Genomic DNA, 24931 nt, shown 5'->3' on the forward strand with positions numbered 1-24931 from the left:
CTTAATTTTACATGCAGTTTGTCTTCCTTCGCACATTGGTTGTTTGTGTGTAGTTTTTCATTGATTCTATTGTATTTCTCTGCTCTGTTGTGAATGCCTGTATAAAAATGAATTTCAAGGTGATATATACGTACTTTGATAACAAATTTTATTAAGCATTTGGCTTGATCTATTTGGTAAGTGGGCAGATTTTTCTGAGTTCACAGTGGAAGCAACACAAGAACAGACTTGCATTCCTTTGAGCCTGTTTCATTGTGTGATTAGTTCATGGCCTGTATTTTAGAGATGCAGCACCTCCAATCACCAAGCTTGCTCTGTCCATATGACCAATTAACCTGCTAGCCCATACGTCGTAGGAATGTGGGAGGAAACCAAAGCACCTGGAGGAAACCCATGCAGTCAAAGGCAGGACATGCAAACTCCCTACAGACAGTGGCGGAATTGAGTCCTAGCCACAGGCACTGTAATTGCATTATGCTAACCACTACACTACCATGTTAGAAATACTGTAATTTTATGTATGTGGGTTTCAGAACTTTTAACACCATCGCTTGACAAAAATCAGTTTGTGGACGTGCCTATGTGGATACCTCCTCCCCCATCCCGATTGTTCTTCCCCGATTGTTGGGTAGAAGTACCAAGAATTTGCAGGGAACGTTACTGAAAGTTACTCCAAAACCTTCATCTTTCAGATGCTTCCCATCCATTCAGGATCAATGAGGAGACATCTGAGATCAGTGTGGTGAAGCCTCTCGACAGGGAGCAGATGGAGATGTACGATATTATTGTCAAGTGTATATTGCGGACACCTACCCAGATCGTTCAAGTTGAAAGATCCTTGCATGTAACTGTCCTCGATGAAGGAGATAATGCTCCATACATCCTTGACGGCAACGACACAGCTGAGGCTTTCATCGAATTCAACAGGAAGGAGGTAGGACTTCTGATGAGGATTAATGTCAATTTCTGCTTCTGGGTTTTTGTATGGCAAAAGTGGAAGTAACCAATTCAAAATCTCTGGGTTGTCCTTCAAATATGAGCTCTCAACAACCATTCCAGAAAATATCTGAACGATTCATTTAAATGAATTTGCTCTCTGTAAGGCCTATACCAAGCATTCACCCATCCTCTGTGCAGTTAAATCAAAACATACATGTGCAAATTCCCTGCTGTAAACTTCAGTCCAGCTATAAACACAGGCATATGCATTTAGAGATTATAGCCAAATACTCATGACATACTACTCTCTGAGCATTTTAGTAGCAATTCCTTATTGGATATTTTAGTCCTATAAAAATCACTGCACTTCTTGGCTTTGAATTGCATCTGCTCCATGCCTCCCTAATCCTGTGGATGTTCAAGTCTTCCTGGGGCTGGTCCAGGTCAGCTTTAGAATCCCGGGTTTTGTGCTTATCAACAGCAGGTTAATGATTGTGCTCGAGGTATCTGTGTGGGGATTATTTACAGGAAAATTAAGACAACCCAAAAGAGGTCCTTGTGAACTTCCAGAAAGATTTGACTAAGGATTCACATGTATTGAAGTTTGTGAGGCAATGGACAGTATTTCCTTGTGCCACGTGCTTATTGATTAACCAGTTACTTGTCCATTGTGAAATATTTTCTGCTTTCTTTACTTTCAGTGCCAGTGTAGAGTGATACAGCCTTCCCAGGGCAAATGGGAATTGTCTAAATTACTAAACTAGCAGCCAATTCCTGGCCCATCACTTTACCCCATCACTTTAGACAACTGAATTTGAATCCCACCCACCATAATAACCAGGGTATTTAAATTTCAGGAATTAAGTACATTTTGTTTTTTTTACACCAAAGCTATTCTTATGAACAAAATTCATAACAGTTAACATCCACTTGGTTCCTTTGGGGAAATCTGCCACCCTTACCTTGTCTGTCCTATGTGGAACACACACAAAATGTTGGATGAACTCAGCGAGTCAGACAACTTCTATGGAGGGGAATAAGCAGTTGGAGTTTTGGGTCGAGACCCTTTACAGTCCTATTTGTGAGTTCAGACCATCAATATAGTTGACTATGAGCTATATCCTCAATTCCAGAGCTGTAAGGGATTTCCAATTATGTCTATATCCCAGAAATAAGGAATAAAAAAACTGGTACCTAATTGAACTACATTCACTGCTTGCACTTACTAAGCTCCTTATCCTATCAATGCGCTATATAAGCAAAATGTGCTATATTTATATTAAATATGCTATATTGGCATATAGGAAATTATGAATCATTACAACTAAATTGGCAAGACCTTCATATAAAACCCATACAGGATTTTTTTTTCACGTGTTCTATTGGGTTTCCTTGTTTTGTGGCTGCCTGCAAGAAGATGAATCTTAAGGTTGTATATTGTATATATACTTTGATAATAAATGTACTTTGAACTTTGAACATGACCCTATTTGATGTCCGATTTCATTTCCTTCCAGTTGTTCCAGGGTCTTATCATTAAAATGGATTTCCATTACTTGACTAACAATGAATGCCATCTCATTGGTCTGTCATTTCTAAAAATAAGTGTAATGTCTGCCATTTTGCAGGCCACTTGGCATTTTACCAGTATTAGAGTATCTTAAAAACTGTCTAGTAATCTGAGTTAAAGTGATTCGGTAGCCGTCTGTCATATATTCTTCTCCACTTGAGCCTCATTTTTTTTACACCATCTCCCTTTCTCCTAATGTCTTTTTATTTGAACAATTTATATCCTTCCTATGACGTATCCCATTAATTGCAATCATTTCCCCCTTGTCTCTGAGACACTAATGATGTTCAATATATCAACCCTGCAAGACCCCCCAGACCGTCCATCTTCCTTGTTAGATATTTAGCACTAAATCACCGTTTCGCTGCTTTTTACCTCTCCCTGTTGATTTATTGACATTTTGACTTTGTCTATGTTATATGATTGGAATTAGAAATTAATTAAAAACTTTGATTTGCATTTTCACTGGCGCACATGAGGGTTTGCTCCAGTGTGTTTGCTTGCTGCTGTTGCCTCCCCATTAAAAAAGTTTAACTGCTCTTCCATCATTCCACTTGTTGAACCTGTCAACCCCTCTGCTCCCTATTGTTGCATGAACAAAATCACCGGAGAGAAGTACTGGTAGATATGAAGCAGTCTCTGTATTCGACACAGCAGGCATCATATGGAAACCCTTTCGAAGGAAGAGGTCTGCTCAGCCCAACGCTATATGACATTTTTATGTGCTAAAAAGGACAATTCCATATTTACAATGCATTCACAATGCTTCCTTTGAACTATACACAACCTTCGCACCCATACCACAGACACCTGAATGCAATTTAATCAGCATTGTCTGGTCTTCTCATTAACTGTGATTCATGACTTTTAGGAACCTTTTGTTCAGAGCTGCATTTTAAATTTACTCTGCAGTCTATATTCAGATTTGAAGATTGGTTGCTGAAGTTATTTGCTATATGTCCTAACCTCAAAAACACTCTTAACACTCCCCACCTTGTCTGAGTGGAGTTCATTTAGTCTACAAAAGCTCTCCCACTGCAAAATCATCTAACATTAGATGACATGCTTCATATAGCAACAACTTAGATTAGTGCCAATCTCTTCCATTAATTTCTACAGCTCTATAGTTAGATAACTTCTACCTACACTCAGTGGGAACTTTAGAAGTGCATTTGAAGAAGTGGCCATAGGAGAGGAACCTAGTGTGGTCTTCAGCTGCTTTAGCCCATCCACTTCAAGGTTCAATATACTGTGCATTTAGAGATGCTCTTCTACACAGCATTATTGTAGCATGTGGTTATTTGAGTTATTGTCGCCTTCCTGTCAACTTCTTTCACCATTGATGCTGCCCTCACCCACCTCTCCTCCACTTCCCAGACATCCGCACTCACTCTATCTTCCCACCAGCCTTAACAAGGATAGAGTTCCTCGTGTCCTCACCTGGAGGAAGCAGCCTGGACATTCTCCTCTGATGTCTCCCAATAAAAAGGTGTTTTCGCCCACAGAACTTCTGCTCACTGGATTTATTTTGAATTTTTTTTGCACCATTCTCTCTAAACACTGGAGCAGGAGTTCCCAACATTTTTTTAATGCCATGGATCCTTACCCATTAACCAAGGGGTCCCTGGACCCCAGGTTGGGAACCCCTGCTGTGTGAAAATCCCAGGACATCAGCAATTTCTGAGATATTCAACCAACTCAAACTGTCTGGCACCAACAGTCACTCCATTGTCAAAGTCACCGAGATCACATTTCTTCCCCATTCTGACGTTTGTTTTAACAACTGAATCTCTTGACCATGTCTACATGCTTCTATGCATTGAGTTGCTGTTAGATGATTGGCTGATTAGATATTTGCATTAACAAGCAGGTGTACAAATGTACCTAATAAAGTGGCCACTGGGCATGTGTTGGCATGTAAAGGAAATGTTCCTCCTGCTAGCATTCTGTCAAATGAGCACTTGATATCTGACCTGTGCATCCTGGAAGCAAGATACCCTGACTTTCCTTAAGCCTGTATGGAGACAATGCTTTCTGTCCTCCATATAATCTTGAGGCCCTTTGTTGGTCAGGGTTGACCATCGCTGTCTATATGCAAGCCAGGGCAGTATGATATAGAGGGCAAGCTGTTGCCCAGGCAGCAAGCTCCCCCTCTCCACACAGCTAATGAATCCAAAGGAGTGGCAGAGACTGATACAGTTTGGCACCAGCAACATTGCAAAAGTTGCCAGTCAATGTTGAACTCAACATAGGACTGCTTTAGGGACTAGAGCTCCAGATTTTTCCTCAGGATTTACTCCTGTAGTTTCCTCCATGTGTGGGTAGAGCCACAAGGCACAGAGGTTTGAGATCAGTGTTCTCTTTCTCCTAGATGAGCTGCCAACCATGGCTGACCAGCTCCATCTGCCTGAAGTGACTGGTCTTATGGTGCCAGTAACCTGTCTTTGCCCCTTCTCGTGTCAGCAGGCCAGGCTTAGTAGCTAAGCTACACATGAAGGCCAGGAGCTGGATCTGGTCTTCACGGATGCTCGGCTGCTGGGCCTGGTAGAACTTCTCCCTATGATCCATTGCACCAATACCTCACTGCTTCAGATTTTCTTTCTTGCACCTTCTTCAACAGTCTGCTAGGTTGTCCAACAGCCATGCTTAGCACTGTTACCTCTGGCGTTTATCTTTCAGCCACAGCATCTTGAAATCAAGTCCCAGTCTAAGTTGATAATGATGATCTAAATTGATAATGGTGCCTATCTGGGAGTGGCTGGAGTGGCTGGCCTTTGTGTGAGACATCTTTAAGGCAGTTGCAAAAGATTCTCATTTTGACCAGGACCAAGCTGAACCTGGGAAAATAACTATTTATTAAATCCATAAGACATAGGAGGAGAATAAAGCCATTCGGCCCATTGAGTCTGCTCCACCATTTATTTTCCCTCTCAGCCCCATTCTACTGTCTTCTCCCCATATTCTTTGATGTCCTTGCCAATCAAGAACCTATCAACACCTGCTTTAAATTGCCTGATGACTTGGCCTCCAGAATGACTGAACAGGATAAATCGCAGATTCTGCAATGTAAGACCTCTATTGCATCAGGCTATTCACACTAGCTGCTCCCATTCACAGTTCCAGGGTCTCCAAGATGAGCTAAAACACCACTCAGGCTCAGCTACTGCTGCAGCATATCCCAAAATCCAATGATATCCATGGATTGGAGCAACAGTGTACGTTGAGGAAATTGGTAACTTCAATAAGAAACTCTATAATCATGATACAAGGCCATGATTTATGTAGCTTAAGCTATTTTCGCAATTACCACAATTAATTAAAGGAAATATTTTTGACAACTTTGTCTTTCTTTTTCATAAATTGGTTGGAATTTCTTGAAGATTTCTCAACAGATAATGAACCAAATGTATAAACTATATATGTTTCTTATTGTAATTTATAGTTTTTAAATGTATTGCACTGTACTGCTGCCGCAAAACAACAAGTTTGATGACATATTAAATCTGATTTTGACTGCGATTCTGATTCTGAAGTTAGGGAGGAATTCAACAATCGAATGCTTTCAAGATGAACCTAACTTCTACCTACCACCAACCCTCCTGCGTTGACCTATCTTCCTCCTCACCTAGTTTCACCTATCACCTGCCAATTTTTACTCCTTCCCCCTCCGTATCTTCTCATTGTGGCTTCTTCCCCCTTCCTTTCTAGTCCTCATAGAATGCCTTTCCCTGAAATGTCAATTGTTTATTCCTCTCTATAGAAGATGCCTGGCCTGCTGAGTTCTCCCATCATTTTGTGTGTTTGAGCAAGTTCAAGAACTACACTGTTTTGCATTTACTGTTGCCATGGGCAACACTTGTTTCTAAGCTTATTTTTCTTTTCTTTTGCAGCACACTGTGGTGGCAACTCTCTTTGTGTATGACATCGACAGCACCACTAAGTACACAACCACCGTGACACGGAATGACACGTGGATCACAGAGAACTTCCGCGTGAAGCCCACTGCATTGGAGATACCGGCCAGCACAGATAGGCCTGCCCGGGGGACGGTAAACAAATACGGTAAAATCTCACCGAAAGCTTTGCATTTGGCAAAGAGTGGCTGGGGAAAATAGCAGTCCAACTCTAAAATAGCAGTGGGGAAGAGTGGAGGTGTGCAGATAAATGATGTTACAAAGTGCCTTCAAGGTGAAGGTTTGGCCCTCTTGGACGGGTTTGCCACTGGGAGAGAACCAAGGATATTAGATTATGAGGATACTCAGTCCTCGTTTACTGTCATTTAGAAATGCATGCATTAAAAAATGATACAGTGTTCCTCCGGTATGATATCACAGAAACACAAGACAGACCAAGACTAAAACTGACAAAAACCACATAATTATAACATATAGTTACAATAGTGCAAAGCAATACCGTAATTTGATAAGAGCAGACCATGGGCACAGTAAAAAAAAGTCTCAAAGTCCCGATAGCCCATCATCTCATGCAGACAGTAGAAGAAAGAAAACCTTCCTGCCATGAGCTTCCAGCGCCGCAAACTTGCTGATGCAGCATTCTGGAAGCACCCGACCACAGTCTGGCTCTGAGTCCGTCTGAAAACTTCGAGCCTCCGACCACCCCTCTGACATCGAGCACCGAGCGCTTCGACCCTGGCCCCGGCCGCCAGGCAACAGGCAAAGCCAAAGATTCGGGGCCTTCCCCTCCAGAGATTCTGGACCACACAGTAGCAGCAGCAGCGAAGCAGGCATTTCAGAAGTTTCACCAGATGAACCTCCATGCTCTCACGTCTGCCTCCATCAAATCAGAATTGTGCATGGTCTCCTACTTGACAGATTACAGATATTCATCACCAGAGAGGCTGCGCGCGCTGTATCGCACTGCCATCTTCTCATTATGTTGGCCTTTAGTGCAAGGAGACAGGAATGCAAAAGGGAACAACAACAGGAAAAGTGCTGGAGGAACTTGGCAGGCCAGGCAGTATCTCTGGAGGAAATGGACAGCCACTCACCAGTCCAGGTATGAAACTTCACTGTCCATTTCCTTCCAGAGATACTTCCTGACCCATTGAGTTCCCCCAGCAGTTTAACTGTTACTCCAAGATTCCAGCATCGGCTGTCTCTTGTGCCTACAAAAGGAAGGAAGCCTTGTGCTAACATTGGGATCATTCTCAGTTTGATCATCTACTGCAACGCACACATAATACTGGAGGAACTCAGCAGGTCAGGCTGCATCTATGGAAGTGAATGAACAGTCAAGGTTTCAGGTTGAGACCCTTCTTCAAGACTGGAAAGGAAGAGGGAAGATGCCAAAGAAAGAGGGTGGGGGTATGGGGGGAAGGAGCACAAGCTAGAGGTGACTGGTGAAGCTAGGTGGGTGGGGGAGAGGGATGAGATAAGAAGCTGGGAGGTGATAGGTAGAAAAGGCAAAGAGATGGAGAAGAAGGAATCTGATAGAAGAGAAGAGTGGACCATGGGAGAAAGGGAACGAGGAGGGCCAATAGGGGAAGGCACTAGGCAGCTGAGGTGAAGAGTTAAGAGGCCAGGGAGTTGAAGAAGAAGGAAGGGGTATGGGAAAAAATTACTGGAAGCTGGAGGAATTAATATTAATGCCATCAGGTTGGAGGCTACCTGGACAGAATACGAAGTGTTACTCCTCCAACTTGAAGGTGGTCTCATCATAGCAGAAGAGGAGAACATGTCAGAGTAGACTTGGGGAAAAGAATTAAAATGGTTGGCCACCGGGAAATTCTGCTTTTTGCGGACGGAGCAGAGCTGCTGGGCAAAGTGGTCTCCCGATCTACGTCGGATTGCACCAATGTAGAGGTGGCCACATCGGGATCACTGGATAAGGTAGACGCCCCCAACAGATTTGCAGTTGAAGTGTGACCTTGCCTGCAAAGTCTGCTTGAGGCCCGGAATTGAGGTGAGGGAAGAGATGAATGGGCAGGTATAACACTTCTGCCACTTGTAGAGATAAGTGCCAGGAGAGAGATTAGTGGGGAGGGATGAATGGACAAAGGAATTGCAGAGGGAGTAATCCCTGTGGATAGTGGTGAGTTGGGGGGGTGCGAAGAATGTGTTTAGTGGTAGGGTGTGATTGAAGATGCTAAAGTTGTGGAGAATGATGTCTTGGATGCAGAGTCTCATGGGTGGTAGGTGAGGACAAGAGGAACTATCCTTGTTAAGGCTGGTGGGAAGATGGAGTAAGTGTGGATGTCTGGGAATTGGAGCAGATGTGGGTGAGAGCAGCATCAATGGTGGAGGAAGGGAAACCCTGTTCTTTGAGGGAAGAGTGAGATTGAGTTTAGGAGCTGAGTGGTAATGTTGCAGCTATTTAGGACCCCGGTCAGACCTCACTTGGAGTACTGTGCTCATTTCTGGTCGCCTCACTACAGGAAGGATGTGGATACTATAGAAAGGGTGCAGAGGAGATTTACAAGGATGTTGCTTGGATTGGGGAGCATGCCTTATGAAAACAGGTTGAGTGAACTCGGCCTTTTCTCTTTGGAGTGACGGAGCATGAGAGGTGACCTGATAAAGGTGTATAAGATGATGAGAGGCATTGATCATGTGGATAGTCAGAAGCTTTTTCCCAGGGCTGAAATGGCTAACATGAGAGGGCACAGTTTGAAGGTGCTTGGAAGTAGGAACAGAGGAGATATCAGGGGTAAGTTTTTACATAGAAAGTAGTGAATGTGTGGAATAGGCTGCTGGCAATGGCAGTGGAGGCGAATACAATAAGGTCTTTTAAGAGACTGCTGGACAGGTACATGGAGCTCAGAAAAATAGAGGGCTATGGGTAACCCTAGGTAATTTCTAAAGTAAGGACATGTTCGGCACAGCATTGTGGGCTGAAGGGCTTGTATTGTGCTGTAGATTTTCTATGTTTCTTCTGTGTTTCTATCTCTGGTGTCTTGGAAAGGAAAGCCTCACCCTGGGAAAAGATGCAGCAGAGGCAAAGGAACTGGAAAAAAAGGAATGGCCTTTTTACAGGAGACAGAGTAGGAAGATGAAGAGTCAGGAAAGCCATAGGAATTGGTAGGCTTATAAAAGATATCGGTAGATAGCTTGTCTCCAGAAATGGAGACAGATCAAGAAATGGGAGAGAGGTGTCTGAAATGAACCAAGTGAATTTAAGGTCAGGGGGAAGTTGGAGACAAAGTTGATGAAATTGACATACTTAGCATGGGTGCGTGAAGCAGCACTAATGCAGTTGTCAATGTAGCACAGAAAGAGTTGGGAAGGCTGGTAATGGTGACATCTTGAATTTGCCGGAAGTGGAAGGAGCTGAAAGAAATCATTGAGGGTGAGGACCATTTCCGCCAGATGGAGGCGTGTGTGGTGGAGGAGAGTGGTCAGATCTGTTGTCAAGAAAGAAGCAGAGAGCTTTAAGGCCTTCTTGATGTGGTATAGAGATATATACGGACTGGGCAACCATGGTGAAAATGAGGCGATTCAGGGCCAGGGAATTGAACGTTTTGAGGAGATTGAGAGCATGTGAATTGTTGTAGATGTAGGTGGGAAGGGACTGAACCAAGGAGGATAAATGGAGTCAAGGTATGTGGACACGAGTTCAGTGGGGCAGGAGCATGCCAACACAATGGGTCTACTCTTTGTTTACCGTTAGCTTTTGTTTGATCCTCACAATGGTCTTGCAAAGTTGAGCTTATTGTCATAGGCACAAGTACACATATTCTTATGTGCAATAAAAAAACCCTACAGCCACATCACAAGCACATAGCATCAGATAAGCAGCATCCACACTAAAAACATTAATTAAAAATAACAGCAACACACACAGACGATATACAAAATAATAAATAGTTTAGACCATTAGTCCATAAGACATAGCAGAAGAATTAGGCCGTTCGGCCCATCATGTCTGCTCCATTATGACTGATTTATTTTCCCTCTCAACTTCAATTTCCTGCCTTCCTCCTGTAACCTTTGGCACTCTTACTCATCAAAAGCCTATAAGCTTCTGCTTTAAATATACCGAATGACTTGGCCTCCACTATAAATGTTATAATGTCTTCAGTAGAACTTACTAATCAACAGACAATCTTGTGGCCCGCTTAGCATTGTATTCATTCCTTTAATGGATGGAGTGGTGACCTTGCTGATCTCTCCAAGGAAGAGAGGCACGGGTTGCTCAGCCTTCAGCAACTTCAGTCTCTTTCTCATATCCAGATTGCAAGATATACAATTTTCTTTTTCTCTTTTCAATCTTTTATTAATTTCATAGAATGAAAACATAACAAAGCAATAAAAAAATACACAAGTTTGCAGTTTGCCTTCTGATGAGAGATTACCGAGGAACTTTATTGACATTTATTCTGTCCATCTGGATATACAAGGACCCACTGTTTGAAAACTTGAAGCAGATGGATGTTGCAGGTCAAGGGATTGAAACACTAGCTGTTAAATCAGTGATTTTCAATATGTTAGACAATAGGTGGTCAAAATTCAATGAGATTGATTGAAATTGGTTAACTGTAGAAGAGATTGAGCAAGATGTGTTGCTGTGGCCACATAGTCATAAGGATTTATGGCTCAGGAATTACTCATCTACCCATAAATCACAGAGTTAATGATTTAGGCTAATCTACTCATGCCTCTCTTTTTGCTGAAAGAGGCTACGCAAATTGAAAGGGTAGTGAAGAAGGTATTTAGCATACTTCCCACCCCGCCCCCCCAGGACTCAGGGCATCGGATTTAGGAGTACGGACAGTACATTATGTTGCAGTTATACAAATCTGGAGGACATGGAAGGTTATGGGCTGAATGCAAGCAACTCGGAGGAGCAGGGAGGATGCTGTGGTCAGCATGGATCAATTGCACCAAAGGGCCCGTTTCTCACCCATTTTGCTCTATGATTCTATGACCAAAATTAAGGATATGAAGGTAGACAAGTAAATTTACTCATTTGATTTCTCTGCTGTGGACCCAATGTAATCCAAAGTATCTTTCTGTTTTATTCTAGAGTTGTTGCTGAAGAGGAGCCTTTCGGTCTCAGAGAACCGATCCTTCAGTTTAGACGTACTGGTCCAGGACACAGAGTACGGTGGTCCCAACAGCTCAGTGATGCTTCATTTCAATGTTACGGTCCGGCCTATTGTCATCGAGTTCACTGAGAAAACATTCTACTTCTCAGTGAACAGGAATGCAGGACGTTCTGCAAAGGTAACAATTAACTTTTTTTTGAATTTAAGTGAGCAGGGTTTCAGCAGGATAATCAATGAAATTTGATAGCAATTAGTCCGCAGATGTAATCTAGCACTGGCGGTTTACAGCGCATCAATCATAGTCTTGAACTCTGACCCTGTTTGTGAGGGAGAAGTTTAGAGAATGTGGGCTATTTTTACCAGTGAGTTGAGCAATAGATTTTCATTACTTAACCCTTTCTTTCAACTATCAAACTAGTTTTAAAATATCAGTGTAGAACACAGAACGTAGATCAGAATAACACAGGAACAGGCCTTTTGGCCCACAGTGTTTGTGCCAAAGTAACTTAGTAATCAAATATCCAACTAAATAATCCCTTTTGCCTCCACAATGTCTTTAGCCTCTCATTTCCAGCACATTCATATACTTACCTAAGAGCCTTGGGAATATCATTTATGCCTCCACTACCATCCCTGACAATGCATTCCAGGCACTCATCACTGTCTGATTTAGAAAAAATCTAACATATCCCCTTTGAATTTACCTCCTGTTACTTCAAATGCATGTCCTCTGGTACTAGATACTTCAACCCTGGGAGAAAGATACTACCTGTCTATATCTATGCCTCTCATAATCTTATAAACCTCTATCAAATCTCCCCTCAGCCTCTGTCCCTTCAGAGAAAACAAACCATTTGTCCAACCTCTCCTTGTAGCCTATGCCCTCTAATCCAGGCAGCATCCTGATAACCCTCTTATGCACCCTCTTCAAGGCTTCAACGTCCTTCCTGTAATGGGGCAACCAGAAATTAACGCAATCCTCCAGATGAGGCCTAACTGGAGTTTTATAAAACTGCAAAATAACTTCCCAACTGTTGAGCTCAAATCTTCATCCACATCACATCACATGAATAACTTTTAAATAAAATCATGGGTAACCTGGTAGCATAGTAGCTAGCCCCACGTCCTCGGACTGTGTTGGACTTTGATGCAAATGTAGCATTGCACTGTATGTTTTGATGTATATGTGACAAATAAAACTCATCTTTAAACCAAAGGTTTGAACCCTCTACGTTCCATCTCAGAGGTGGGAATGTTAACCAATGTCAAATTGTGCTCAATAGATGGGGTGTTATCTGTGGTCTATTTAACTCTTGGTTGTCAATTACAGATTGGAAGAATTTGCATCGCAAACTGTCAGAACTTTCAAGCTTTAAGCATAACCTACTCACTGGTGCCAGTGATCCAAAGCGAAGAGAACGTCACACAACAGGACAAAGGCTGTTCATCTATCATAGGGGTTCTGAAGCAAGCCGAAGATATATTTGGGATCCTGTACGTCAGTGACGTGAAGATGCTTAGGAACACCACATGCGTCAAACTTCATTACATTGTCATTGTTAATGAATCACTGAGCAAGGAAGAGGCAAAGACCAATATTATTGTCACACTGGAGGGTAAATGTGAGTATCATGCTTTTTTTATTTTGAACTCATTGCTTTGTCTTCTTTATTAAGTCTCTTCCTTCATTGTTGTCCATGAGAGTGAAGAGAAATGATGGAGCAGGACTGTACCACCATGATTCATGATTGTCATGCTTTGTAAGTCCAGAAGCTAATTGAAAGGAAAACACAGGAGCCCAGGGATACTCGTGTACTTAGTTCTACTTCAGTGAAGCGCTGACATGTGACATGGTGGTGTGAAAAAGTTTGCCATTCACATACTTCTTGCGTATAACCCCTAATGAATTATGTAAACAAACAAGAATGCTCAATGAAACAATATATTTACAGTATTACTTTATTATTACTGAAATATTAAATACACTACAATGATCTTAATGAATGTCAGAGCATTATGGCCAAGGCTTCTTTTATCTGTCAATGTGTACTTCAAAGAGTATGACCGATCTGTGAAATGTGGGCAGTATTTGTAAATGGAACGGCAAAACTGATAGATTGCATGGGGAGGGGGGAAGTGGTGTATCTCCTGTTTATTCTTATGACCCATTTGGGGAGATGTTTTTGAAAACAATTCCCAGGCATTGCTGAAAAAGACAATTCCAACATTACCCTTCAACCATCAGGTTCCTCAACTAGAGTGGATAACTTCACCTACACCATCACTGAACTGATTCCACAATTAATGAACTCAATTTCAAGGGACTCTGCAACTTAAATGTTCTCAAAATGTAATATTTATTATTATTATTATTATTATTATTATTCCCCTTTTTTGTATTTGCATAGTTTGTTGCCTTTTGCACACTGGTGTTGGTCCGTCTTAATTTTAGTGCAGCTTTTCACTGATTCTGTTGTGTTTCTTGGTAATTACTGTGAATGTCCACAAGAAAATGAATCTCAGGGCAGTATGCAGTGACATACATGTGCCTTAATAATAAATAAAATTACTTTAGTTTACTACTTATTGCTGCTCCCTAGATAGTCTGAGATGGTTTGATGCAACCAAATACTGTGTAGCATCACTTCAGAGACAATTAATGATGGACCTCATCACTGTAGGACTGGAATCCTATCTAAACCTGACCCATAGCTGAAATCCATCCCTGAAGAATGATAGTTCAAAAGTTCAAAGTAATTTTATTATCTAAGTATGCCTACACCACCATATATTACTCTGAGATTCAATAACAAGAAAATAAAGAAATATAATAGAACTAATGAAAATCTATACATAAATACTGACAACCAGTTTCCAGATAAAGACAAATGTGCAAATAAACAAAACTGTAAATTAATAATACTGAGAACATGAGTTGTAGAGTCCTGAAAGAGAGCCCATAGGTTGTAGAATCAGTTCAGTATTGAGGTGAATGAAGTTATCCACACTCGTTTCGGAGTCTGCTGGTTGAAGTGTAATAACAGTCCCTGAATCTGGTTGCATGGGACTTCAGGCTCCTCTATCTTCTGCCCATGGTAGTAGTGAGAAGACAGCATGGTCTGGATGGTGGGGGTCCTTGCTGATGGATGCTGTTTTCTTGTAGCAGTGGTCTTTGTAGATGTGCTCAATTTGGGGAGGGCTTTGCCTGTGTTGGACTGGGTTGTATCCACCACTTTTTTTGGTGAACCTGTTTATAAATGCAATCCAATAAGCCATTTCTATTGATAACACATTTTAATTCTGGTGTTTTAAATTCTTATGGTGAGATTCTTCTGGAGTACTAGAGCAGGAATCTTAATTATGAATATAAATCCCACAACATTCATTCAGTCTTATTTCAAACCTGGTACAGACATATTAACATACTATACTTTCTGCATTGGCTGACTTTACAACCTCGGCAAATCAGTCATGGCAAATTAATATTTGGTGCATATTGGCATATGGCCATGATATAAATGCATGGAGTGATTTCACATCCTGCTGAACAAGTCTGCACAGTTCACCACCATTTATGCAGGATAAGCAGAAAGTGTAAATTCAAGATTCAAGATTTAAATTGTTTAATGCCATTTCCAGTACACATGTGTAAAGGAGAACAAAATAATTGTTACTCTGGATTCAAGGCAGCACAAAAACACACAACAATGAAAAAACAGCAATAAATATAAATACATAAAATAGCTTGTATGCATAGATTGATCGTATATCCATAAAATGGCACTACAGGCACTAAGGTGCCTGACAGAAAATGATAAAATAGTGGTGGTGGGTGGTATGGAGGGGTGGGTTAGTGGGTGGAAGTGTTAATCAGCCATCCTGTTTGGGGAAAGTAACTGTTTTTGACTCTGATGGTCCCGGCATGGGTGCTACATAGCCTCCTCTCTGACGAGAATGGGACAAACAGTCCATGAGCAGGGTGAGTGGAATCCGTCATGATGTTACTGGCACTTTATCCGGCACCTTTCTGTATACTGTATATGTCCTTGATAGTAATCCCATCGAACCCATTTGTTCCATAGTGTGGATATAAGCATCCGGAACATTGTCGAAGGTCTTCAGATTCACTTCTGATTCCTTTAGGATTGCTGACTGACCAGTGCAGCGGAGTGCACAAGAATTCTGCCACAGTTCATGTCTATCTATCATAAAACCTCTGCAAACAATTTAGTGCCAGCCAGTGAAAGGGATACTGGATGTGTTTGATAAGAACAATTAAGCATGGCAAAAAATGCCAGCCTTGCCATTCATATATGCTGTATATGGTGCAAAAGTACTGGGGTAAATAATATGTTGCAGAACTACTGGACAAAGAGTAAAAATGAAAAACTACTCCCTCCATCCAATTCAAGCCCCCTCATACCACATTTGCTGAGCTACTAAGTGGCATAATTATCAATAGTTCAAAGTCGAAGTAAATTTATTATCAAAGTACATTTATGTCACCACTTTCAACCGTGGGATTCATTTTCTTGTGGGCATTCTCAATAGAATAAAGAAGTACAATAACATCAATGAAAAACTACACACAAAAAGTCTGACAAACAATCAATGTGCAAAAGAAGACAAACTGTGCAACCCCAAAAAATAATACTGAGAACATGAGCTGTAGAGTCCTCGAAAGTGAGTGCATAAGTTGTGGAATCAGTTCAATGTTGAGGTAAGTGAAACTACCTACACTCACTCAGGAGCCTGATGGAGGGTAATAACTGTCCCTGAAACTGGTGATGTTGGACCTAAGGCTCCTGTACCTCCTTCCCAATAGCAGCAGTGAGAAGAGACCATGGGGGTACACGATGATGGAAACTGCTTTCTCGTGGCAGTGCTTCTTGTAAATGTTCTCAGTGGGTGTCAAGGCCTTTGTCTCTGATGGTCCGGGCCGCATCCACTCCATTTTAAGCTTTTCTGTTCTTGGGCATTGGTGTTCCTATACCAGGCCATGATGCAAACATACAGGATACTCTCCACTGTGCATCTATAGAAGGTTAGTTAACACAGGCATTGGTGGCATTCTGGTGTTAAAAAATTATGGCAGGAGACCACAATAAGTCTCTGAAATTGTCCACCCCGAAGCTAGATTATTGTGGTGTTTAAAGAGGAGCTAGTTTAATTAATGAATGTGTAAAAATGTGGACCATTCTAGTTCTTACAAGGCACACTGAGACCCATTACTCCTCTTGTAAGAGATCAGTTGATGTTTCCACCCAAAAGTAATTCACTCCACTGCTGTTTTTAATTCAGAATGACAGCATATAATGTTAAACGACGATGTTCCACATAGCACGCAAAGGAAAACTTGAACCAGGGCAGAAATTAATTCCAATTAACATGCATTTCTTCTCCCTAGACAAGGAGAGAAATAATAATTGCCCCAAAATCTGTGCAACAAACAAGCAGCGCTCAGAGTGTGAGGAATGTGGTGGACCTGGAACATTAACTGGGAGATGTCAGTGGCGACAGGGCTATGAGAAGGGTAAGGATGTTCAGTAATAATTCCACACAATAGTTCTTTTTTTTGGCATGTTTATTATGGATCTTACTAATTCCTGAATGAATCAACAGGGTTCATAACAGTATTAGTGTTGACAATTATTTAATGCTTTCACATCTTAGAAATAAATTGGCAGCCTGTTATTGTAAGGCAGGACAAAAAAGTAGTTCAGTAAAATTTGGAAGAGATGAAGATAGGGCAATTGATCCCTCATCTATCTTCGGACAGTGTTTGTAGGATCAAGCTTCATAATTGAAGTATTGAAAGTGGCAGGTCCACAGCAAGGTTGTTATTAGTTAAAATATCATAAAGCTTTGCTTTCTCATATCACACCAAAGATCATACCAAGAGACATCAAACTCGAAAACCATGTCTCCCAAACTTCTAGTTCTTCCTGATTTTTAAGACAATCTAAATTGAGACAGGTGTACAGTAATACGGCATGGAAAAAGACCCTTCAGCCAAACATGGTGCTTCCTAGTATTCAAATGTGCACAATACTAAAAGATGTTTCTAAGGCTTTTGGTAAGCTGAATACCAGAATCTTTCACAGAGAGTGCAAACTCATTGAGATGAAATTAACTTAAATACATGAGAGGGAATTGAACAGAACAATACATTGGAATGGCAAGTTCAGAAAGTTGAGGTCTATGGACAGGATGGCCTGTACATAGAATGAATATCATTAGAAATAATTCAGAAGATGTGTAGCTTGGGTGTTGATGGTTGGGTTGAATTGTTCTCCAGCCTTGGCAATTTACTTGCAAGCATTTTGTCACCATGCAAGAATGACAATGTCTCCTTGCATGGAGATGAAACGTATGCAAGTAAATTGCAACAACTCAACCCAACCGATAAAGTATGGTACATATCAATCCACCACTGTATGTTATTCAAAATCCAACTGCATATTAGTGAATACAGTGTCTCGTTGATTAGTTGATGTGACATTTCTAGTCTTTTATTTATCCCTGCAGGAATATCCAAAAATTACTCTACCTGCTCATCAGATCTCTCCAGCTGCCCTGATGGATATTGTGATGTGGTGGAGCAGAAGAAGGGAACGTGTCCACAGGACTGCATAGGTATGGAATCACAACCCGTACTTTTGCATACTAAATCTCCAGTAGTTTATCACAAAGAACAAATAGTTGCATGTGACACAAACTGTTTTCAGTTATGTTCAGATTCTGGATCCCTTTGCCATTTATCTAATTCTATTCCTCCGTCCAATAAAAGTATGCAGATAGTCTGAGCATTTTGTCTAAACCCAATCTTCTTTTTGGTCTTGCTCCATTCTGTTACATCTTCATACTTCCACACCCTCTTTCTCTTGCTCCTTTTAATTTCACAGATCTATACTTCGGTCCTTTCTGGCCCAGACTCCATCTCCAATATATTTTACCAGCATCAGCAGCAGCAAAGCAGTGGAGTAAAATTGTGATAATTTGCTATCTGTTGTTTCATAAGTTCCAATGGTTTGGCATCGGGCTCATCTGGTCCTGTTTCCTGCACTGCGGTTAAATTCAGTGGTGCCCCATACCCACACTCCCTATAATCTCAGCAAGACTCCATTCCCTACTTGCATTTTAAATTGTTCTCTTTAAACTTTAAATTACAAGGCATTCTGCAGATGCTGGAAATCCAGAGCAACACACACAAAATGCTGGAAGAACTCAGAAAGGCAGGCAGCATCTATAGAGAGGAATAAACTGTCGACATTTCAGGCCAAAACCCTTCAGGACTTCATCATATCTGCCCAATATTCACTCTATCTAGGCCTTTCAATATTCAATAGGTTTTAATACATTTTCCTCAACTTTGTTTTTCCTATGCAACCAAAATTGTTGAACTGCAGTTATCTCATTATTTGCAGAAAACACATCAGCTTTGAACTGTTTTCCTCCCACAACCCACATCAGTGATATATATGGGGGAGGGTCTGCTCAATCCTCACAGCTCTCCCCCGTTCCTTCCTTGAGCTATGCTGTCAGATGTGCACATTCAGATAAGGACATGTCAAATTTCACAATGTCTGGCTTCTTCTTGGCATTCCAGCCCAGAACAGGAACTTGACAGGATGGAGAAATAAACACCAAGGACAATTTATGTTGGAAAGTGAAAACAGATAGCTGAGTAATTGAGGAAAAGATGAGTTTTTTCTAATAGCAATAATAGCTTTCCTCCATAAACCTGCCTCATGTGTTCTGTTTAATGATTGATTTAGAGGGGGAAAAAGTCGTTGGTGGATTTGAACCTGGAGAGCTGGGAGGAATTAAAGGAGGCTTTGGAACTTGTGTGTGCTACTCCGAAAACAAATGCATCTGCCAAAAGGACGATTTTGTTGGTACGTTTATTGCTGGGACTATATTTTGTCACTAGCTAATAAGGGGTAAATTTTCTCCAATTTGTGAGCACAGTGGTCCCACAAAGTGGTTGGGAATGTCAGAAGATACTGGCATCCCGTGTGTACATCTTCTATCATGTGGGCAATGTCCTGATGTATTTTCTGTTAAGTGCAATTGAACAAATGGGAGTTGGGGGTTTAACTCATGATTATATCAAATGAAAGATGGTAAAAGATAGCATCTCATTCCACTCCACCACATGGTGCCATTCTGTACACCACCTTTCACAATCACCAATACTGACTGCTCGAGGAGGAGTCAGTGAAATGCTGAAACGAATTGCCTCCAGTTTAACCTCTGGTCTAAAGGACGTCACCGCCACAAACTAGTTGCATCAGCTCACCACAAGATATCCAAAAGCATACTTGTGTATCTCCCATTTAGGTTTCTTTACAACACAGGATGCTATTCAGCCCATCAAATCTAGAGCAATCCCATTCCTCTACTAATGATCTATTCTTCAGAGCATATTCTTCCCCCATTCCCATCAATTCTTTCAGTATCTGACAGTCAGCTACACATTTGAGCAATTTACAGCTACCAATTATCAGAATTTGATTCGAATTTATTATCACTGACATACAGTGAGTGGCCATTTTGTTAGGTACAGGAGTGGATCCCGGTGTGGTCTTTCGCTGCTGATGCCCTATCCACTTCAAGGTTCAACTTGTTGTGCATTCAGAGATGCTCTTCTAAACACCACTGTTGTAATGTGTGGTTATTCAAGTCACTGTTGCCTTCCAGTCAGCTTGAACCAGTCTAGCTATTCTCCTCTCTCATTAACAAGGCATTTTTGCCCACAGACCTGCAGCTCACCGGATTTTTTTTTTGTTTGTTTTTCTGTAAACTCAAGAGACTGTTGTGCATGAAAATCCCAGGAATTAGCAGTTTCTGATTAATCAAACCATCCTGTCCGGCACCAAGTATCATTCCACGGTTAAGTATACTTAGATCACATTTCTGCCACGTTCTAGTGTTTGGTCTGAACAGTGGAACTTCTTGACCATATTTGCATGTTTTATGCATTGAGTTTCTGCCACATGATTGGCTGGTTAGATATTTCCATTACTGAGCAAGTGTACCGACGTACCTAATAAACTAGCCACAAAGTGTATGTCGTGAAATTTGCTATTTTGCAGCAGCAGTACAATGCAATATGTAGAAATTGCTATGTTACAGTAAAAAATATTAAAAAGTATTGCAAAAAGACAGCAAAATAGTGAGGTAGTCATATAAATCACCGTGTCTTTGGGATGTGGAAGGAAACAGAAGCATCCATAGGAAACCCACACAACCACAGAGAGCACATGCAAACTCCACACAGACATCACTGGAGGTCAGGGTTGAACCTGGGTCACTGGAACTGTGAGGAAGCAGTTATATGGTAGAGATACAGGGAGAAAGGTTGTCATTATGTTTACTGTTATGTTAAATTAATGATAAGGTGGGTGAAAAGTAACAGCTCTCGGCAAGGTGCTCGGTGTAGATCTGCAGGAAGGTGCATTGATGTTAATCATTTGGTGGAACCATCATGGGGTTTTCTGTTCCATTTCATTCACAGGGGAGGCTTGCGATGATCTGTGTAAAACCATTATTGCAGCTGCGGTGTTGTTGTCCTTCATCCTGTCTGTGCTGCTTTCCTCCTATTTCATTCACCGATACCATAAAACCACTCCCAAGCCCCCCATCGCTTCAGCAGAAATGACCTTCAGGAGGCCAGCTCAGGCTTATCCAATCAGCTACTCCTCCAATAATATCCGGAGGCCTTCTATAGATTCCATGGAAAACCAAGTGGCTGTGGATTCCTTCAAGATACCAGTGAGTGCCATTTTATTGAATTTTCTGCTGAGCCTTTTAAGGATCAGTCTGATGAAAGCAGAGCTTGCATAAGCCTTACACATAATACTGGTTCATTTTGATCCTTGGGTGTTTATATCCAAAGTTTTCAACAACATCATTAAATATTTAGATCTATGTTTGCTGATTCATTAACACCACACATAACGAATATAAGTGGAAAATGTAGCAAATACTCAGGAGCTTAGCCAGCTTCCGCGGAGAGAGAAATATTTCAAGTTAACGATGAGGAGAAGTTAGGAAAACGGACTCCATTTGAGTTGCAGTGAAGAGGGGAGGATGGAGAGAACATCTGTAATAAGCTGGAGACCTAGAGAGAACTGAATGGCTGAAATGATGGTGGGTTAGATGGATTGTTCATCACAATGGATCTGTCAGGAGGATTTGTGAAGAAAGGCAAGTAAGGGAGGACAGAAGTGGGGGAGAGAGCCAGAGAAAGAGACAGCTCTGAAATATATGAGGTATAGAACATTACAGCTGAGGAAGATTTAAAATAAAGCAGTCAATATTCCACAGGCCATGCAACATCTATGGAGTGGGGAAAAAGACACAATGAGTGACTCTTCATCAGATCTGTCTGGTTCTGACAGAAACTGGAAAGGTTGGTTACCTGAAATTACTGATTTTGTTCTTGAGTCCTGAAGGCTATTGTCTGTAAGTTCGGAAGCTGAGATGTTGGAATTCATTGTGAATATGTAAGTAGCCAAAGGCAGACAGTTCAGGTTGAGAGTAGAAATGAAAATTAATATGTCTGGCAATTGGAAGTTTAGCAGCCTGCAACATTACCCCAGGCTTTCTCCCTCCACAGATGCTGCCTGAACCACTGTGTGCTTTTGGTGTCCTCTTCAGTTCCTGTGCTCTGATCTCCCTGTTTCAGCATTGTTTTTTCTCTCATTTCAGTCCTCATTTACCTCTTTCTACTCACAAGTCCTTCAGACTTATCAGCTGCCATGATCAAACCTTCACCATCCTCTCTCAGCTGACACTGGCGGCATTTATGTTATTAGGTCTCTTTTGGCTTTGACTCTATCAGGAACATCCACTTTGTTCTCTCCAGCCCTCCCCTGTCTTTGCAACTTAAAATATACTTTTCCTAGTTTTGAAATGAAAGGTCATCAACATAAATATTAACTCAGATTCTCTCTCTGTAGCTGCAGACTGCTCTGCTGAGTATTTCCAATACTTTCTGTTTTCTTCTCAGACTTCAAGTATCTGTATTTTTTCTTTGTTGTTTTTCACTAATGGATAGGAGAGGAAGCAAGTCATTTGGAGCTTCAGTTCTGCTTACTTTCTACCTTAGAAAGCATTACTCCTCCCTGCTTCCTCTCAATTACCTGGGTCCACAAATATTTCTTGAAAATACTCTCAACCACTCGGCATCCAATGTTGCATGGTTTAGAAAGTTGTCAAGAGTCACAAACATTGGATTGAAAGACTTTCACTTCTCTTCCATTCTAAAAAGTCCAGCCAAATTTCAATGCAAAGTGCCCAGTGGCTTCATCCACCTTGCGCAGTAGACATTTCAGTGCAGAACATAATGATCAAGTGTCTGATTCAAGCCCACCCATTCTTTCTGCACATTAGCTTCTGTCTGGACTGTTAATTTCTTTTTATGTTAATTTATGAAAAATTTCTGTCTGTCTGCCAAGTCAGGCAGAGAGCCAGTGGAGGAGCTTTGAATCCCTGACAGCAACTTCCTGACTTCTGCATTAAACCACACATGGGCTGAAATCCTATAGCTCCTGTCAATTTCACGGAGGTCACTGACAGTGATTGTTAATATCTTGCCATTAATACAACAGTAAAATCTGGATCATAATTGCCAAATAGGCTATCATTTGCATCTATGAGCAGGCATCATCCTCATATAGGACATAATTTCCATTTCCTCATCGGCCACATGAAAAGTGATAACAAGAGATTTAATTTTGAATTAAATCATTCATGCTTATTATCTGTGAGGTGATAGTTCAGTTTATGGATTTCTTGAAATTAATGCTGACATCATTAGTGGACTAGGATCCTATGTCTCAGCTGTTTTAAGTGGCTGTGTATCTTTTTCTGTGATAGGAGGACCCCAAGTGGGAGTTTGCAAGGAAGAATCTGGTCCTGGGCAAAACTCTTGGGGAAGGAGAATTCGGGAGAGTCGTGAAGGCTACGGCATTCAAACTCAAGGGCAAAGCAGGCTATACCACCGTGGCTGTCAAAATGTTAAAAGGTTAGGCTGAATGTCTTCCAAGTGTTATTGCGATATGCAAACACAGTAACGTCCTACAGCCGGTACCAAGTAGATTTGGCTCCCAGGTGCAAGACAGTCTTGTGGTTAAAGATGTTTATCGGTGGAACTGAAAGTATCCTGATTACATATATATGACTTCATTCTGAATTGGAATCTTGCCAGGAGACCAGCAAACTGATTAGTCAGTAATTTTTATCCGAAGTGTGGCTTACAAATCGATGCACAAAATGCATAACTATTAAATGATGTGGCAGGGAAAGAGACCAGTCCAGGGTTTCGACTCAAAATATCAATAATTCCTCCCCCCCATCCCCAATAAGTGCTTCTCAACCCACTGAATTTCTCCAGCAGGCTATTGTTGCTAAAGGTTCTGGCATTTGCTGTCTCTTGCGTCTCCAAGGAGACCAGTTAGCTCATCAAGCCTGTGCTAACACTTTGGATGACACCATAGTGTGAAGATGTCACGATGACAAACTTTTCCCCCATATCTCCGCCATTCAGTTGCTGCCTCACAGTTCCAGTGACTCAGGCTCTGCTGCTGTCTGTGGGAGTTCTCACATTGTTCCAGGAATTGCATGGTCTTCTTCCAACTCTTCCAGTTTTCTCTCCCATCCAAAAAACGTGTCAACTATAGGCTAATTGGCCACTGTAATTTGCCCCTAGAGTGTGGGTGAGTGGCAAATCTAAGGACGATGATGGTCAGGTGAGCAGAACAACGAAGGATTTGTGTAGGAAGAGTGCAAATCTGTGTTTGATGGTTTCTACATGCTGGGTCAAAGGGCATGTTTTGGTTCTGTATTTCTCTAGTGCTCTCCAATCAGATCCACTCCCAACCTTTCCTCGTATAATGACAAATTTTTCTTCTCTATCAGGCAGATCAGAATAACTACTGAAAAAAGTCCCATCTTGCCTCTGATTATACTCTGATGGGAATGAGATACAGACACTTGAGTACTGCCTGGCTCATCTCTTATATAGGTTACATTCCCTAAGGGAATTGATCACAGCACTCACTGAAGGATCCAGACTGTCTGACCTGCTGGCTTGAGGAAGGAGAATAACTGAAAGGCTTGCATCTGAATAGCACTTTTCATCCTCAAAGTGCTTGAATCCCAGTTTTGAGTGCAAATGTTGGAACTGTAGGAGCTAGTTGCTGCAAGGCAAGACCCCACAAGAAGCTGTAATGGCCAGGTTTTTTTTTGATGGTATCAATAAATACTTATTGCCTCAAAGACTGGGGAGAACTTCTGCACAGTATCTTTATTGTCAGCCTTGAAATGAGGATCGACCTCATTTTAATCTCACTAATGAGAGACAGCACATTTGAGAGTACCACACTTCCTTCATACAGTACTGGAAAACC

At 41.5% G+C, this 24931-nt stretch overlaps 1 protein-coding gene across 1 annotated transcript in view; it reads left to right on the plus strand.

The window, feature by feature from the left end:
* Positions 1-24931, plus strand: part of ret (ret proto-oncogene receptor tyrosine kinase) — a 129444-nt gene that overhangs the window by 79691 nt on the left and 24822 nt on the right. The window contains exons 4-12 of the mRNA XM_072282676.1: positions 693-934; positions 6400-6571; positions 11492-11691; positions 12844-13135; positions 16921-17046; positions 18042-18149; positions 19292-19411; positions 21034-21290; positions 23400-23547. Of these exons, the coding sequence (XP_072138777.1) occupies positions 693-934; positions 6400-6571; positions 11492-11691; positions 12844-13135; positions 16921-17046; positions 18042-18149; positions 19292-19411; positions 21034-21290; positions 23400-23547 (1665 nt within the window). The remainder of the gene's footprint in view (positions 1-692; positions 935-6399; positions 6572-11491; positions 11692-12843; positions 13136-16920; positions 17047-18041; positions 18150-19291; positions 19412-21033; positions 21291-23399; positions 23548-24931) is intronic.

Source organism: Mobula birostris, chromosome 18 (genome assembly GCF_030028105.1).
Source record: "Mobula birostris isolate sMobBir1 chromosome 18, sMobBir1.hap1, whole genome shotgun sequence".
Taxonomy (NCBI): Eukaryota; Metazoa; Chordata; class Chondrichthyes; order Myliobatiformes; family Myliobatidae; genus Mobula; species Mobula birostris.